At 46.9% G+C, this 14,982-nt stretch overlaps 1 protein-coding gene across 1 annotated transcript in view; it reads right to left on the bottom strand.

Moving 5' to 3' along the window:
• The window catches only part of ARSB (arylsulfatase B), a 148,394-nt gene that overhangs the window by 117,488 nt on the left and 15,924 nt on the right, over positions 1-14,982 (bottom strand). Inside the window, exon 2 of the mRNA XM_080682178.1 lies at positions 240-426. Within this exon, the coding sequence (XP_080538304.1) occupies positions 240-426 (187 nt within the window). The remainder of the gene's footprint in view (positions 1-239; positions 427-14,982) is intronic.

Below are 14,982 nucleotides of genomic sequence, written 5' to 3'. Positions count from 1 at the left end.
AGCAAATTTTCCAAAGGCTCCAACGTGGCATTAAGTAACCTGGCAAAGAAAACTGCCTCCCCCTGGGGTCATGAGCCACGGTTATGGAGGTGGCATTAGGCAGTGGCCCCACGGTGGTGCTGACTGGCACACTCTGTGTTCAAGTTTCCAGTTACAGTATTTCATTCGATTACACGTGGGTGTGTTTTATGAGATGGCTGCAGTCTGAGTTGTTAAAGCAACATGTGCATTTCCATTACCAAAGTAGGTATCAAATCCTCGGCGGGTTGGAAGGCATTCTTTCCGGTACATTCCCAGGTGCCACTTTCCGACCATATGGGTAGTGTAGCCTGCTTCTTTTAGGAGCTGGGGCAGGAGTTTTTCATCTAGAGGAACACAGCTGGGTTGACAGGCCCAGATTATTTGGTGCTGTAAACCCGTGTGGATCTTAAAGAGATAAACAAAATTATGAATTAATGGTGTTGAAATATTCTGAACAAGCAGATAAAATGGTTGCCCAATTTATTGGACACATCAGCAGTACAGGAATGTTTCTGTATTCCTGCACTGGCTTAATGCTATTTTATTTTTAAATCCTAACCCAAGGACACAATTTTTTTATTGATTTGAGAGAGAAACATCGATCGGTCGCCTCCCATACGCCCCAACCGGGGATGGAACCTAAAGCTTAGAGATGTGCCCTGATGGGGAATCAAACCCACCACCCTTTGGTGTATAGGATAACGCCCCCCTCCCCCCCACCACCAACTAGCTCAACTACATCAGCCAGGGCTGGCTTAAAGCTATTTTTGAAGGCACCTTACTCACTTAGTCAAATAAGTTAATGGACATAAAAAGAAATTGAAAAAATAAATGAGTAAAAGCACTCTAACAAACATTAGATATTGTTAATAAACATTTATCAAGACACTATATTAGAAACCATTAATTTAAGTTTTCACTTCCTATCTCAAAAAGGTAGCCATAATAAGAGGTATGGACCTATCAAGAAAAAGTGTTCCAATATCCATACACACGAGGAGTTAGTGTTTAATTAGAAGGAGCTTCTGTAGAAATATGCCATCTTCCAAAACTGAGTCAAAAAGAAACAGAAAATATGAACAAACTGATTGCAACCAATTAAATCAAAGCAGAAAAAAAAAAAAAAAACTTCCAACAAACAAAAGTCCTGGACCAGATGGCTTCACACATAAATTTTATCAAACATTCAAAGAAGAACTAACACCTATCTCAAACTATTCCAAAAAGTCAATAGCAGAGAAGACTCCCAGACTCATTTTATAAGGCCAATACTATCCTAATTCTAAAACCAGATAAAGACACTACAAAGAAAGAAAATTATAGGCCAATATCCCTGATGAATATAGATAAAAAAAATCCTCAAACAAAATATTAGCAAATCAAATTCAGCATTGCATTAAAAACATTATATCAAGTGGGATTTATTCCTGGAATGCAAGGTTGGTACAATATCAGCAAATCAGTTAATGTGATACACCACAAAAACAAAATGAAGACTAAAAATCATATGATTATATCAATAGACTAGAGGCCTGGTGCACGAAATTCGTGCATGGGCGGGGCGGGGGGGGGGGTGTCCCTCAGCCCAGCCTGCACCCTCTCCAATCTGGGACCCCTCGAGGGATGTCCGACTGCCCGTTTAAATGGGCAGTCGGACATCCCTCTCACAATCCAGGACTGCTGGCTCCCAACTGCTCGCCTGCCTGCCTTCCTGACTGCCCCTAACCGCTTCTGCCTGCCAGCCTGATCATCCCCTAACCACTACCCTGCCAGCCTGATTGATGCCTAACTGCTCCCCTGCCAGCCTGTTTTCCCCTAACTGCCCACCCCTGAAGGCCTGGTCACCCCTAACTGCCCACCCCTGAAGGCCTGGTCACCCCTAACTGCCCTCCCCTGCAGGCCTGATCCCCCCAACTGCTCCCCCTGCAGGACTGGTCACCCCAACTTCCCTCCTCTGCCAGCTTGGTCACCCATAACTGCCCTCCCTTGCAGACCTGGTCCCTCCCAACTGCCCTCCCTTGCTGGCCATCTTGTGGTGGCCATCTTGTGTTCACATGGGGCAGGATCTTTGACCACATGGGGGCAGCCATTGTGTGTGTTGGAATGATGGTCAATCTGCATATTACTCTTTTATTAGATAGGATAGAGGCCTGGTGCATGGGTGGGGGCCAGCTGTTTTGCCCTGAAGGGTGTCCCGGATCAGGGTGGGGGTTCCATTGGGGCATGGGGTGGCCTAGGCGAGGGGCCTGTGGTGGTTTGCAGGCTGGCCACGCCCCCTGGCGACCCAAGCAGGGGCCCTGGTATCTGGGGTTTATTTATCTTCTACAATTGAAACTTTGTAGCCTGGAGCGGAGCCAAGCCTTCCGCTTGCTCCATGGCGGCAGCCTTTTCTGTTGGGATTTATGTATCTTCTATAATTGAAACTTTGTAGCCTTAAGCGGAGGCCTGGGCCGGCCAGGGCTGCAGAAGCTTGGCTTCCTCCATTGCTGGGGGCAACCCTTGCCTCCTGCTCTTTCCAGCTCCGTGGCTGCTGCCATTTCTGTTTGGATTTATGTATCTTCTATCATTGAAACTTTGTAGTCTTGAGTGGAGGCCTAGGCCGGCAAGGGCAGGCAGAAAGCTTGGCTTCCTCCATCGCCGGGGAAACCCAAGCCTCCCTCCTGCTCTCTGTGGCCGTAGCCATCTTGGTTGGGTTTATTTGCATATTCGCTCCTGATTGGCTGGTGGGCGTGGCTCGTGGGTGTAGCGGAGTGATGGTTAATTTGCATATTACTCTTTTATTAGATAGGATACAGAAAAAGCATTTGATAAAATCCAGCACCCATTTATGATAAAAACTCTCAGCACAGTGGGAATAAAGGTAAGATACCTCAACATAATAAAGGCCATCCTATATAATAAAAAGGTAATATGCAAATTGGACCTCACGCCCTCACAAGATGGCTGCCTATGACCAGGCTGGCAGGGGGGTTAGTGAGGAACGACCAATCGACTGAACAAGCAGGCTGCATGGGGTGACCAGGCTAGCAGGGGGGTTAGTGAGGAACGACCAAACAACTGAACAAGAAGGATGCGTGGAGTGAATAGGCCGGCACAGGCGTTAGTGAGGGATGACCAAACGACTGAACAGCAGGCTGCGTGGGGTGACCAGGCCAGCGTGGGGTGACCAGGCCAGTTGGGGGCAACCAGGCCAGCAGGGGGGCCAATTAGGGGCAACCAGGCCGGCAGAGGGGGCCAGTTGGGGGCCAACAGGCCAGTGGGGGGGGCCAATAAGGGGTGACCAGGCCGGTGAGGGGAGGGGCAGTTAGGAGCGACCAGGCTGGCAGGGAGGGGGCAGTTGGGGGTGACCTGGCCAGCAGGGGGGCAGTTAGGGGCAATCAGGCCAGCACGCAGAGGCAGTGAGGGGTGATCAGGCTGGTGGGGGAGGGGGGCAGTTAGGGGCAACCAGGCAGGCAGGCAGGCAGGTGAGCGATTAGGAGACAGCAGGCCAGGATTGTGAAAGGAATGTCCAACTTCCGGTTTAGGCCTGGTCCCCAGGGTCAGGCCTAAACCAGCAGTTGGACATCCCCCAATGGGTCCCAGATTGGAGAGGGTGCAGGCTGGGCTGAGGGGCCCCCCATGCATGAATTTCGTGCACCGGGCCTCTAGTATATAACCCACAGCTAATATCATACTCCACAGGGAAAAACTAAAAGTGTTTCCATTAAAATCAGGAACAAGACAGAATATACACTTTCACCACTCTTATTCAACACTAGAGGCCCGGTGCATGAAATTCGTGCACAGGTAGTGCCAGGGCCGGCCTGACAGGTTGAACCGAGCTGAGGTAGGGAGGTGGGAATTGAGAAAAGAAAGAAAGACAGGAAAGTGGGATCGGGAGGACTACAGGTCATCGAGAGACTGCAGCAAGTTTATTAACTGCGTAATGCCTTTTATACACAAAACACTGAATAGGAGGTCTGTCAAGAAGAATGTATTCTTTGTTCCTCTTAATCTCTAAGGGAGAGACAGAGCAGAAGGACAAATTCTCAGTACAGCAAATCTCAGTAAACAGTTACAGACTTCTTGGTAAGCTATGAAAGGTTGCTCTCATTCTACTGATAACCGCCATCCAAACAAGCCTGGGAAAACTGTGTGGGTAGGGGACAGCCTTGCTAGTCCCCTCAGGTGCAAGGACCTTGTCAGCTTACACCCGGTCTCCAACAAGGTAGGGTCCCTAGGCCTGGCCGGCAATCAGGGCTGATCTACAGGGTGACCAGTGGGGTGATCGGGGGGCCCCTGCTGGCACCCGCTTTGGCCGGCCTGGTGCCACCCACTTGCTGGCCCCGCCCTGCACCGCCGATCACCACCCTGTGCAGGGCAATTGGGGGCGACCAGTGGGGCGATCTGGGGGCCCCCGCTGGCACCCGCCTTGGCTGGCCTGGGGGCAGCTTCTGCATTAATCGTCTGCCCCCTGGTGGTCAGTGCGCATCATGGCGACTGGTCGTTCCACTGTTTGGTCAATTTGCATAATAGGCTTTTATTATATAGGATAGTACTGGAAGTCCTAGCTACAGCAATCAGACAAGAAGAAAAAAAGCCCTAACCAGTTTGGCTCAGTGGATAGAGCGTTGGCCTGTGGACTGAAGGGTCCCAGGTTCGATTCCGGTCAAGGGCATGTACCTTGGTTGCGGGCACATCCCTAGTAGGGTGTGTGCAGGAGGCAGCTGATTGATGTTTCTCTCTCATCGATGTTTCTAACTGTCTATCCCTCTCCCTTCCTCTCTGTAAAAAATCAATAAAATATAAAAAAAAAAAAAGAAGAAAAAACTAAAAGCACCCAAATGGGAAAGGAAGAAGTAAAATTGTCATTGTTTGCAGATAGCATGATACTGTATATAGAGAACCCTAAAGATTCCACCAAAAACTATTAGGACTGATAAATAAATTTAGTTAAGTAGCAGGATACAAAATAAATATTCAGAAATTGGTTGCACTTTTATACACTGTGCCGCGCTCAGCATGGCTAGGGGTGAACCTGAGGGGGGGCAGTGAAGGACTAAAGAAGACAGACAAGAGAATAAAGCTGGGGCTAGGTGGGATGCGTCTCTCGGATGGAAAGACAGTGCCACAGCTTGCAAGTTGAGTATTGTATAGCCAGATTCCACAAGGCAAAGTAAGAGCATGGTCAAGATGTTTACAATGTTCTTGAAGGTTTCGAATCTACTCAATTACATGCACCTGAACTCTATCAAGCTTTGTTTTGGCAGCACTTGCTGCACCTCCTGCAGCCTACCTCATTTAGGCAGCCTACCTGCAGCCACCTGGGACCACAGGTTCGGACCATAAGGTCAAGCTTACAACTATAGCCTTTGACTATAATTGTGCCGGGAGGGCTTTGCCTTCCAAGCTGGGACTTACACATGGCTTTGCCACGAGAAGACCGTGCCCTCTCATTAGTCCAATGCTTGAACCTGTCCAAACGCTGTAGCTGCTCTCCACAATACACCAATAAAGCAAACTATCAAAAAGGGAAACTAAGAAAACAATTCCAGCCCTAGCCAGTTTTCTCAATGGTTAGAACTCTGGGCCCCTTCCCCCCCACACACAAATGAAGGGTCACAGGTTCAATTCTGGTAAAGGGCATATTCTTGGTTGCAAGCTTGATCCCTGGCCCCTGTTGGGCCACATGCAAGAGCAACCAATTGATGCGTCTCTCTCACATTGATGTTTCTCTCCCTCTGTCTCTCCCCCTAGCTTCTACTCTCTCTAAAAAGCAATGGAAAAAAATTCTCCTCAGAGAACCAAGATGGCAGCATAGGCAAATGCCTATACTCGCTGCCTCCCACAGCCACATCAAAATTACAACTAAAATACAGAACAACCATCATCCAGAACCACTGAAAAGCTGGCTGAATGGAAGTCTACAACTAGAGAAGTAAAGCACACTGAGAAAAAAGCACACTGAGACTGGTAGGAGGTGGGGAGTGAGGAATAGGCTAATCCAAGCACCCAAGTGTGCCACTTCTTTAATCTGGAGATCGCCTCTGCGGAGGCCGCCCAGAGGAGCTAGGGGTCCCAGCCCCACACCAGATGCCCAGTCCAGGCTCCCAGAGCTGAGAAAAGAAGTCCCCATGGGCAGTAAGAACAACGGGCTATAAAAACCAGTGTGAACTAGGGCTCAGTGACACACAGGCTGCTGGAGACCCAGCTGCTCCTCTTAAAAGGCCAGCACCACGAACTGAATTTACAAACTCCCACTTCCTCTGAGCTCCAGTGCCAGGCGAGGCTCTGGGGGACCCAGACACATACAAGAAGAAACTGGATTGTCTGGCACCAGGGCAGAAACTCGGGGGGGGAGAGGAGGGGGGGCTTTCTTCCAGATGGAGGTGCTCGCAGCAGTCATTGTTCCTGTGCTGGGACCTCCCCAGTACAGGGCTGACTGACAGCCATTTCTGTTTGCTCCACCCTGGTGAATGCCTGAGACCCCGTCCCACCTAATTTACAACTCCACCCAAGCTGTGCTCAATGGCTTTTGCATATGAATGGCCTGTCCTTTCTCAGGCTAAAAACCTGTCAAACAAGCTGCAGCTGGGTCAGGGAGCCCCAAATCTATCAATAAAAGGGCCAAGACCCTGCACCAGCACCAGCCTGCCTTGCTTCACAGCTGGGCTTTGTCTGGGCACTGCCAAACCCAATACAAAGAAGAGGAAATCTGCAGATCTCTCTGTAGCTCCTGCTGGGTGGCCCCAGGCAGTGGCTAACTTTGCACCTCCTTCGAGATCCAAGAGACAGTGTACCCAGTGGTCAGTGTGAGACCATACCAGATTACAACTCTTCACATCCATAAGCAACACACTTAAGGGGCAGACCCAATGAGCACCAAAGCCCCACTGAAACAAGTCCTGCTCCATAAGGGTGTCTCCTGCACAGCAGCTCTCCCACTGTAGTTGCAGCTAGTCCCCACAGCCAACTGGCCTAGAGGTCAATTCCTCCCAGTGACACCAACAGCAATCAAGGCTCAACTACAACAAGACTGCAGCCCACAAAGAGGTACACCTAGAATGTGATTGGGAAGGCTGAGCCACTGGGCTCTATAGGACACCTACTACACAAGGCCACTCTATCAAGTCAAGGAGACTTAGCAGCTACCCAATACATAGAAACAAACACAGGGAAGCAGCCAAAATGCAGAGACAAAGAAACATGTCACAAATGAAAGAAATGGAAGAAAGCAAACTACTGGATATAGAGATTAAAACCACAGTTACAAGGTTATTCAAAAATCTCCTAGAAACCTCCAAGAACCTTAGTGAGAATGCCAAAGGAAAAAAAAAGGAAAAGGACCAGGCAGAAATTAACCATACAATGACTGAAATAAAGAATAATATACAGGTATTCAACACTAGACTAGAGGATCCAGAGTATCAAATCAATGATTTGAAATATGAGGAAGCAAAAAACACCCAACCAGAAGAGCAAAAGGAAAAAAGAATCCAAAAATCTTAAGATAGTGTAAGGATCCTCTGGGACAACTTCAAGTGTACCAACATCCGAATTAAGGGGGTGCCAGAAGAAGAGAGAGAGCAAGATACTGAAAACCTATTTGAAGAAATAATGACAGAAAACTTCCCCACCTGGTGAAAGAAATAGACTTACAAGTCCAGGAAGCACAGAGAACCCCAAACAAGAGGAACCCAAAGAGAACCACACCAAGACACATCATAATTAAAATGCCAAGAGCAAAAGACAGAGAGAATCTTAAAAGCAGCAAGAGAAAAACAGTTAGTTACCTACAAGGGAGTGTCCATACGACTGTCAGCTGATTTCTCAACAGAAACTATGCAGGCCAGAAGGGAGTGGCAAGAAATATTCAAAGTGATTAATAGCAAGGATCTACAACCAAGATTACTCTACCTAACAAAGCTATCATTTAGAATTGAAGGTCAGATAAAGAGCTTCACAGACAAGAAAAAGCTAAAGGAGTTCATCACCACCAAACCAGTATTATATGAAATGATGAAGGGTATTCTTTAAGAAGAGGAAGAAGAAGAAAAAGAAAAAGATAAAAAATATGAACAACAAAATGGCAACAAATACATACCTATCAACAATTGAATCTAAAAATTGAAATAAACAAATAAGAAATCTAATGAACAGAATAAACCAGTGAATAAAATAGAATCAGAGGCATGGAAATGGAAGACTGACGATTCTCAGAGGGAAGGGAGTGTGTGTGTGGGGGGGGGAGGGGTGCAGGAAGAGATTAGACAAAGATCTTACATGCATGTATGCATTACCTATGGACACAGACAATAGGGTGGTAGGGGCCAGGGGCGGGGTGGGAACCGGGTGGAAGGGAGCTATGGGGGGAAAAAAGAGGGATGTCTGTAATAACCTCAACAATAAAGATTAATTTTAAAATGAATTATACAATGTTAAAAATATTAAGAGCAAAAAATATGTGCCAAAAACAGAGACTGCAAAAAAAAGAAAGGAAAGAAAAAAATACCCTCACGTGAGGACTAACAAAAAAAGAATGAAAGAAAACAATACCAGTTATAGTTGCATAAAAAAAATAAAATACCCTTAGAATAAATTTAACCAAGGAAATAAAAGACTTGTACTCAAAAAAATCATAAGATACTGATGAAAAAAAAATGAAGATACAAATAAATCAAAGCATATACTGTGGTCATGAACAGGAAGAATTTAAATCATTAAAATGTCCATGCTACATGAAACAATCTATAAATTCAACACAATTCTTACCAAAATTGGCATATTTCACAGAACTAGAACAAATAATTCAAAAATGTATATGAAACCATAACAGACCCCAAATAGTCTCAGCAACCTGGTGAAAGAAGAATGAAGTTAGACATATCACACTACCTGACTTCATACTGTAATACAAGGCCACAGTAATCAAAACAACATGGTACTGGCATAAAAACAGACATATAGACCAATGGAACAGAATAGAGAGCTCAGAAATAAACCCACACCTATGTGGTCAATTAATATATGATAAAGGAGGCAAGAATATACAATAGGGTTGAGACAATCTACTCAATAAATGGTGCTGAGGAAACTGGAGAGATACATGAAAAAAATGAAACTAGACCGCATTACATAATATATAAGAATAAATTCAAAATGGCTTGAAGACTTAAATGTTAGACTCAAAACTAAAACTCCTAGAAAAAACTTAGGCAGTAATATCTCTGACATCCCTCTTAGCAACATTTTTCTAATATATCTCCTTGATTCACAGGGGTCCTCAAACTACGGCCTGCGGGCCACATGCGGCCCGCCGAGGACATTTATCCGGCCCACTGGGTGCCGCTGCCTGTCCTGCTTAGCAGCCGACTCGTCCCGGGCCCGCAGTGTGCATAGGAATGTGTTCATAGTGTTTTTTTTAAACTATAGTCCAGCCCTCCAACGGTCTGAGGGACAGTGAACTGACCCCCTGTTTAAAAAGTTTGAGGACCCCTGTAAGAAACCAACAGAAAAAGAAACAAATGTGACTATATCAAACTAAAAAGTTTTTCCACAGCAAAGGAAACCATCAACAGAATGAAAAGACAACCTGCTGAAGGGGAGAAGCTATTCATCAATGATATATCTGATAAAGGGTTAATATCAAAAATTTATAAAGAACTTATAAAACTCAACGCCAAAAAAACAACCTCATTAAAAATGGGCAGAAGACCTGAACAGACACTTCTCCTAAGAGGACATACAGATGACCAATATGAAAAGATGTTCAACGTCACTAAACATCAGAGAAATGCAAATTAAAACAACAATGAGATATCACCTCATACCTAACAGAATGGCTATCATCAATAAATCAACAAACAAGTGTTGTCAAAGATGTGGAGAAAAGGGAACCTTTGTGCACTGTTGGTAGTAACACAGCCTAGTGCAGCCACTGTGGAAAACAGCATGGAGTTACCTCAAAAAATTAAAAATGGAACTGTTTTATGACACAGTGATTTCACTTCTGGGTATATATTTGAAGAAACCCAAAACAAAAAATTCAAAAGAGTATATGTACCCCTATGTTCATCACAGTGTTATCTATATATATAAAAGCCTAATATGCAAATTGTTCCCGTGGGAGTTCGACTGGGAGACCAATCACTCGTTATGACATGCGCTGACCACCAAGGGGCAGCGCAGAACAAAGGAAGGCCCCGGCCAGCAGCTGGGGAAAGGAGGCCCTGGCCAGCAGCCGGCAGCCAGGGAAGGGTGGCCCTGGCTGGCAGCTGGAAGGAAGGTCCCGGGCAGCAGCTGGAAGGCCCCGATTGGCCCTGATTGCCGACCAGGCCTAGGGACCCTACCCATGCACAAATTTCGTGCACTGGGCCTCTAGTTTACAATAGCCAAGATAGGAAAGCAACCCAAGTACCCATCAATAGATGAGTTCATATAAAAGTGGTGGTACATATATATAATGGACTATTACTCAGCCATAAAAAAGAAATGAAATCTTACCATGTGACGGCATGAATGGACCTAGAGTGTATTATGCTCAGTGAAATAAATAAATCAGAAAAAGACAAATACCATATGATTTCACTTATATGTAGACTCTAAACAACAAGATAACCAAACAAACAAAACTGAAACAGACTCATACAGAGTACAGACTGATGGTTGCCAGAAGGAAGGGGAGTTGGGAGACTGGATGAAGGAGGTAAAGGGACTAAGAAGTACAGATTGATAGCTACAAAATAGTCACAGGAATGTAAAGTACATCATAGGAAATACAGTTAATATTCTATACTAATAAAAGGGTAATACGCTAATTAGACCGGACGTCTTCCAGACATCTTTCCAGACAAAGCCACGGTGGCGGGGGCCGAGGCAGAGGCGGTTAGGGGCGATCAGGCTGGCAGGGGAGAGTAGTTAGGGACGATCAGGCTGGCAGGGGAGAGCAGTTAGGGGCGATCAGGCTGGCAGGGGAGAGTAGTTAGGGGCGATCAGGCTGGCAGGGGAGAGCAGTTAGGGGCGATCAGGCCGCCAGGCAGAGGCGGTTAGGGGCAATCAGGCTGGCAGCGGAGAGCAGTTAGGGGCGATCAGGCCGCCAGGCAGAGGCGGTTAGGGGCAATCAGGCTGGCAGGGGAGAGCAGTTAGGGGCGATCAGGATGGCAGCGGAGAGCAGTTAGGGGTGATCAGGCCACCAGGCAGAGGTGGTTAGGGACAATCAGGCAGGCAGGCAGAGGCAGTTAGGGGCAATCAGGCAATAGGCAGGTGAGCGGATATGAACCAGCGGTCCCAGATTGCGAGAGGGATGTCCCGGATTGGAGAGGGTGCAGGCTGGGCTGAGGGACACACACCCCTGTGCACAAATTTCATGCACCGGGCCTCTAGTCTATATATATAACAGGCTAAGCGACAGGCCGACCTGCCAGTAGGTATGACGCGCACTGACCACCAGGGGGCAGATGGTAAATGCAAGAGCTGCTGAGCTGCGTGACTTGGCAACAGCAATTCTTGGGTGAAGCACCCCGGAACCAGAGAGGAGGGAGCCCGATTCTGGGATGCGTCACCCGAGAACCTCCCTCTCGCAATCCAGGACCCCTCAGGGAATGCTGGAGAGCCAGTTTCGGCCCCATCCCCGCAGGCCAGGCTGAGGGACCCCACCCGCCGGAGGGACCAAGCTCACTCTGCAGATGCCCTTCGAGCCACGGCGCCACCCCAGGTGCGGCCGGCCGGGGAGGGACCATGGGAGGTTGGCTTTAGGGCATGTCCAGCCCATCTCACCCAGTCCTGCCCTGCCAGCCACCTTCTAGTTAATTTCCTTTCAATGTGCACAAATCCGTGCACCGGGGCACTAGTAATTAATAAAAGGTAAAAACCAAAATGTGTTTGCAAATGATTTGCTTCCTTTTATTAAAGAAGAATAGCACAAAACTCTATCATCAAGCACATACTAAACACGCAACAGTTACCATGGTAATAACTTAAGCATCGTTGTAACAGATCACACCCTCTCACCTGGAGGAGCTGGGTGGCATTGTAGAGAACATGCACTAAGACTGGGCCTGCCCCAGGAGTGCGGTGTGGTGCGTATGAACTTCAGGTGGGTAACTGGAGCTCAGGTATATGGCTCTGCTGGTACTGCTAGGTGCTGGCACCATTGCTTTCCTCGGGGTCAAATACTCCCATCAGACAGATTCACAGAGCTTTGTCACTTTGTTTTAAATATACAGCAATAAACAGATACAACATAGAGACCAAACAAAAACCAAACCCTTTCAAACTCACAATCTTTCCCCCCTAATTTATTATAAGCTACTTACTATTAAATAGCATTCTCATAAGCTTGGATATCGTTTCGAATTTCATTGTTTTGGTGTGTCTTTCCAGAGTCAGAAGTGCACCTGCTATTGCTTGATTTCATAATACCTTTCTACATCCTCCTAAGAGAACCTGAGGAATAACTTAAGTATTAAGGTAAAGTGGGTTTATTTGGACGGTGATGGATACGTTTGCTATCCTGTTTGTGGTGACAGCTTCCCAGGTATATACATATCAAAATGTATCATATTGTATGCTTTATTTTTTTTAATTTATTTTATTGATGTTTTACAGACAGGAAGGGAGAGAGATAGTTAGAAACATCGGTGAGAGAGATCATTGATCAGCTGCCTCCTGCACACCCCCTACTAGGGATGTGCCCACAACCAAGGTACATGCCCTTGACCAGAATCGAACCTGAGACCCTTCAGTCGGCAGGCCGACACTCTATCCGCTGAACCAAACCAGCTAGGGCATATTGTATGCTTTAAATATGTGCAGTTTATTTTATATGTCAATCATACCTCAAAAAGCCATTTAAAAATAAAAGTGAGTTTAAGTGTTCCAGTGAGATTTTTTTTTTTAAATCCTCACCCGAGGATATTTTTTTCCCATTGATTTTCAGAGAGAATGGAAAGGAGGGCAGAAGAAAAAGAGAGGGGGGAGGATGGGGAGGGAGGAGAAATATCGATGTGAGAGTCACAAAGATGGGTTATTTCCCACACACAGCCCAGGTCTAGGAATTGAACCTGCAACCCAGGTACTCACCCTTGACCGGGAATTGAAGCCTCAACCCCTTGGTGCGCAGGCTGATGCTCTAACTGCTGAGAAGTACTAGCCAGGGCTGTTCCAGTGGGATTTTTATGTCTCTCCTGGAAATAACTGATACCTACGGTGGGGTATGTGGCAGATGCCTTCCATCTGCCCTCCAAATCCACATTCTGCCTCTGTCCTGCTCTCCACCTGGGAAGCTGACCTGTGGGGACCAAATCAAAGGACTCCCTTACCTCCTGGCTGCTGACTGGGTTCAGTCCGGGGAGCCCTGACAGGAGCCTGGAGGCCGGGAAGCGATGAAAGGCCCGGGGCTGCCAGGCTCTCTACTGCTGGCCTTTCCGCTCCACAAGTCGCTCTCCTAGATCCCGAAGGTTCCCTTTCCGTTCCTTCATTTGGTTCTAGGGCAGGGTGGGCAAACTTTTTAACTCGAGGGCCACAATGGGTTCTTAAACTGGACCGGAGGGCCGGAACAAAAGCATGGATGGAGTGTTTGTGTGAACTAATATAAATTCAAAGTAAAGGAGCGGAGGGGAGAGCAAGAGAACCCTCCGCTCTTTCGGCTCCGCGGGCAGGACAGAACAGCCGAACGGGCCAGTGGGCCGTAGTTTGCCCACGGCTGCTCTGGAAGATTGAGAGGTTGTTCCTTCTACTGAATGGGCGGATATAAATCCACCCACTCAGAAGAAGGAGCTGCGGCCGTGTTTCCCGACGTTGCCATGTTAACACTGCTGCTGGTGAAGGAGCGGAGGGGAGAGCAAGAGAACCCTCCGCTCTTTCGGCTCCGCGGGCCAGATAGAACAGCCGAAAGGGCCGGATCCGGCCCGCGGGCCGTAGTTTGCCCACGGCTGTTCTAGGGGTAGAAATAGCTCCACTGGGTTATACACCAGCCCTCCCATCCCCTCATACATTCACACCTTTTAAATAGTCCTTTTGTAAATAAAACCCCTTAAATCATTTTAATTTGCATGTGTCATGCCTTCCAGCTGGGATTGTGAATGATAAGGACATTACAATAACCATGGTGAGAAAGGGAAACATTTCTCTCAAATCACACACACACACACACACACACACACACACACACACACACACACACACACCAGATCACAGAAGGATCCTGTCTATGGTTAACGCTAGAAGTTTATCAACAGAAAATCAATCCTGGGTTCAAAAGTTTCATAACATATACCAATTGGCACCAGAGCAGGGTAATGAAAGATAATATTTTATGGAATTCAAAAGGCCCAGTCGAGATAAATGCTGTGTGCAAGTTTCTCACACAGAACGCTCATCCATCACAGGCAGAGAATAAATACTGACGGCTGTATGGCAGTACCAAGGGGTGCAGTGCGATCGGTTTCCTAGGCTACAGGCACCAAGCCAAGTGGTCAGCTGAAGCCTGCTTCTATTATCTGCAATCATATGGGGCAGGGAATTTGTTCCTTTCAGTTCCTGAGAATTTATTTGACAGCATTTTTATGGCATTACTGGGAGTGGAAGCCAAAATCTGGATGACGGCCAAAAAACATGTTTTTGGTCTGTGCGAACACTATTTGAAGTAAGGAAGCCATAATGTGTAGAGAAGCAGTAAACAGGCAAATGCTGAGCTGGTTCCAACCCAGCACTCCCGTTTAGCACAGAATTACAGAGCCACGCCATGTTTCATGGGGCAGGACGATAATAGCGCACCAAGAAGAATGAAAAGAAAAAAACGAACACCCCCCTTCTAAATGCTACAGCATCTAAAACAACTCCGTTCTATCACCCATCTTCAATGAGAGGATGTGTAAATGGAGATGGTCCTATAGTTAATACATGAAAGTTCAGAGGGGTTTAGTCTCTCTCTCTACCATGGGTAGCTGTCCCTTCTTCATGAAAGCAAATCCTCTCTCAAAA

Source organism: Plecotus auritus (genome assembly GCF_963455305.1).
Source record: "Plecotus auritus genome assembly, chromosome: 7".
Taxonomy (NCBI): domain Eukaryota; kingdom Metazoa; phylum Chordata; class Mammalia; order Chiroptera; family Vespertilionidae; genus Plecotus; species Plecotus auritus.
The sequence above is the reverse complement of the archived record's forward strand: the minus strand, read 5'-3'. Positions and strand labels throughout refer to the sequence as shown.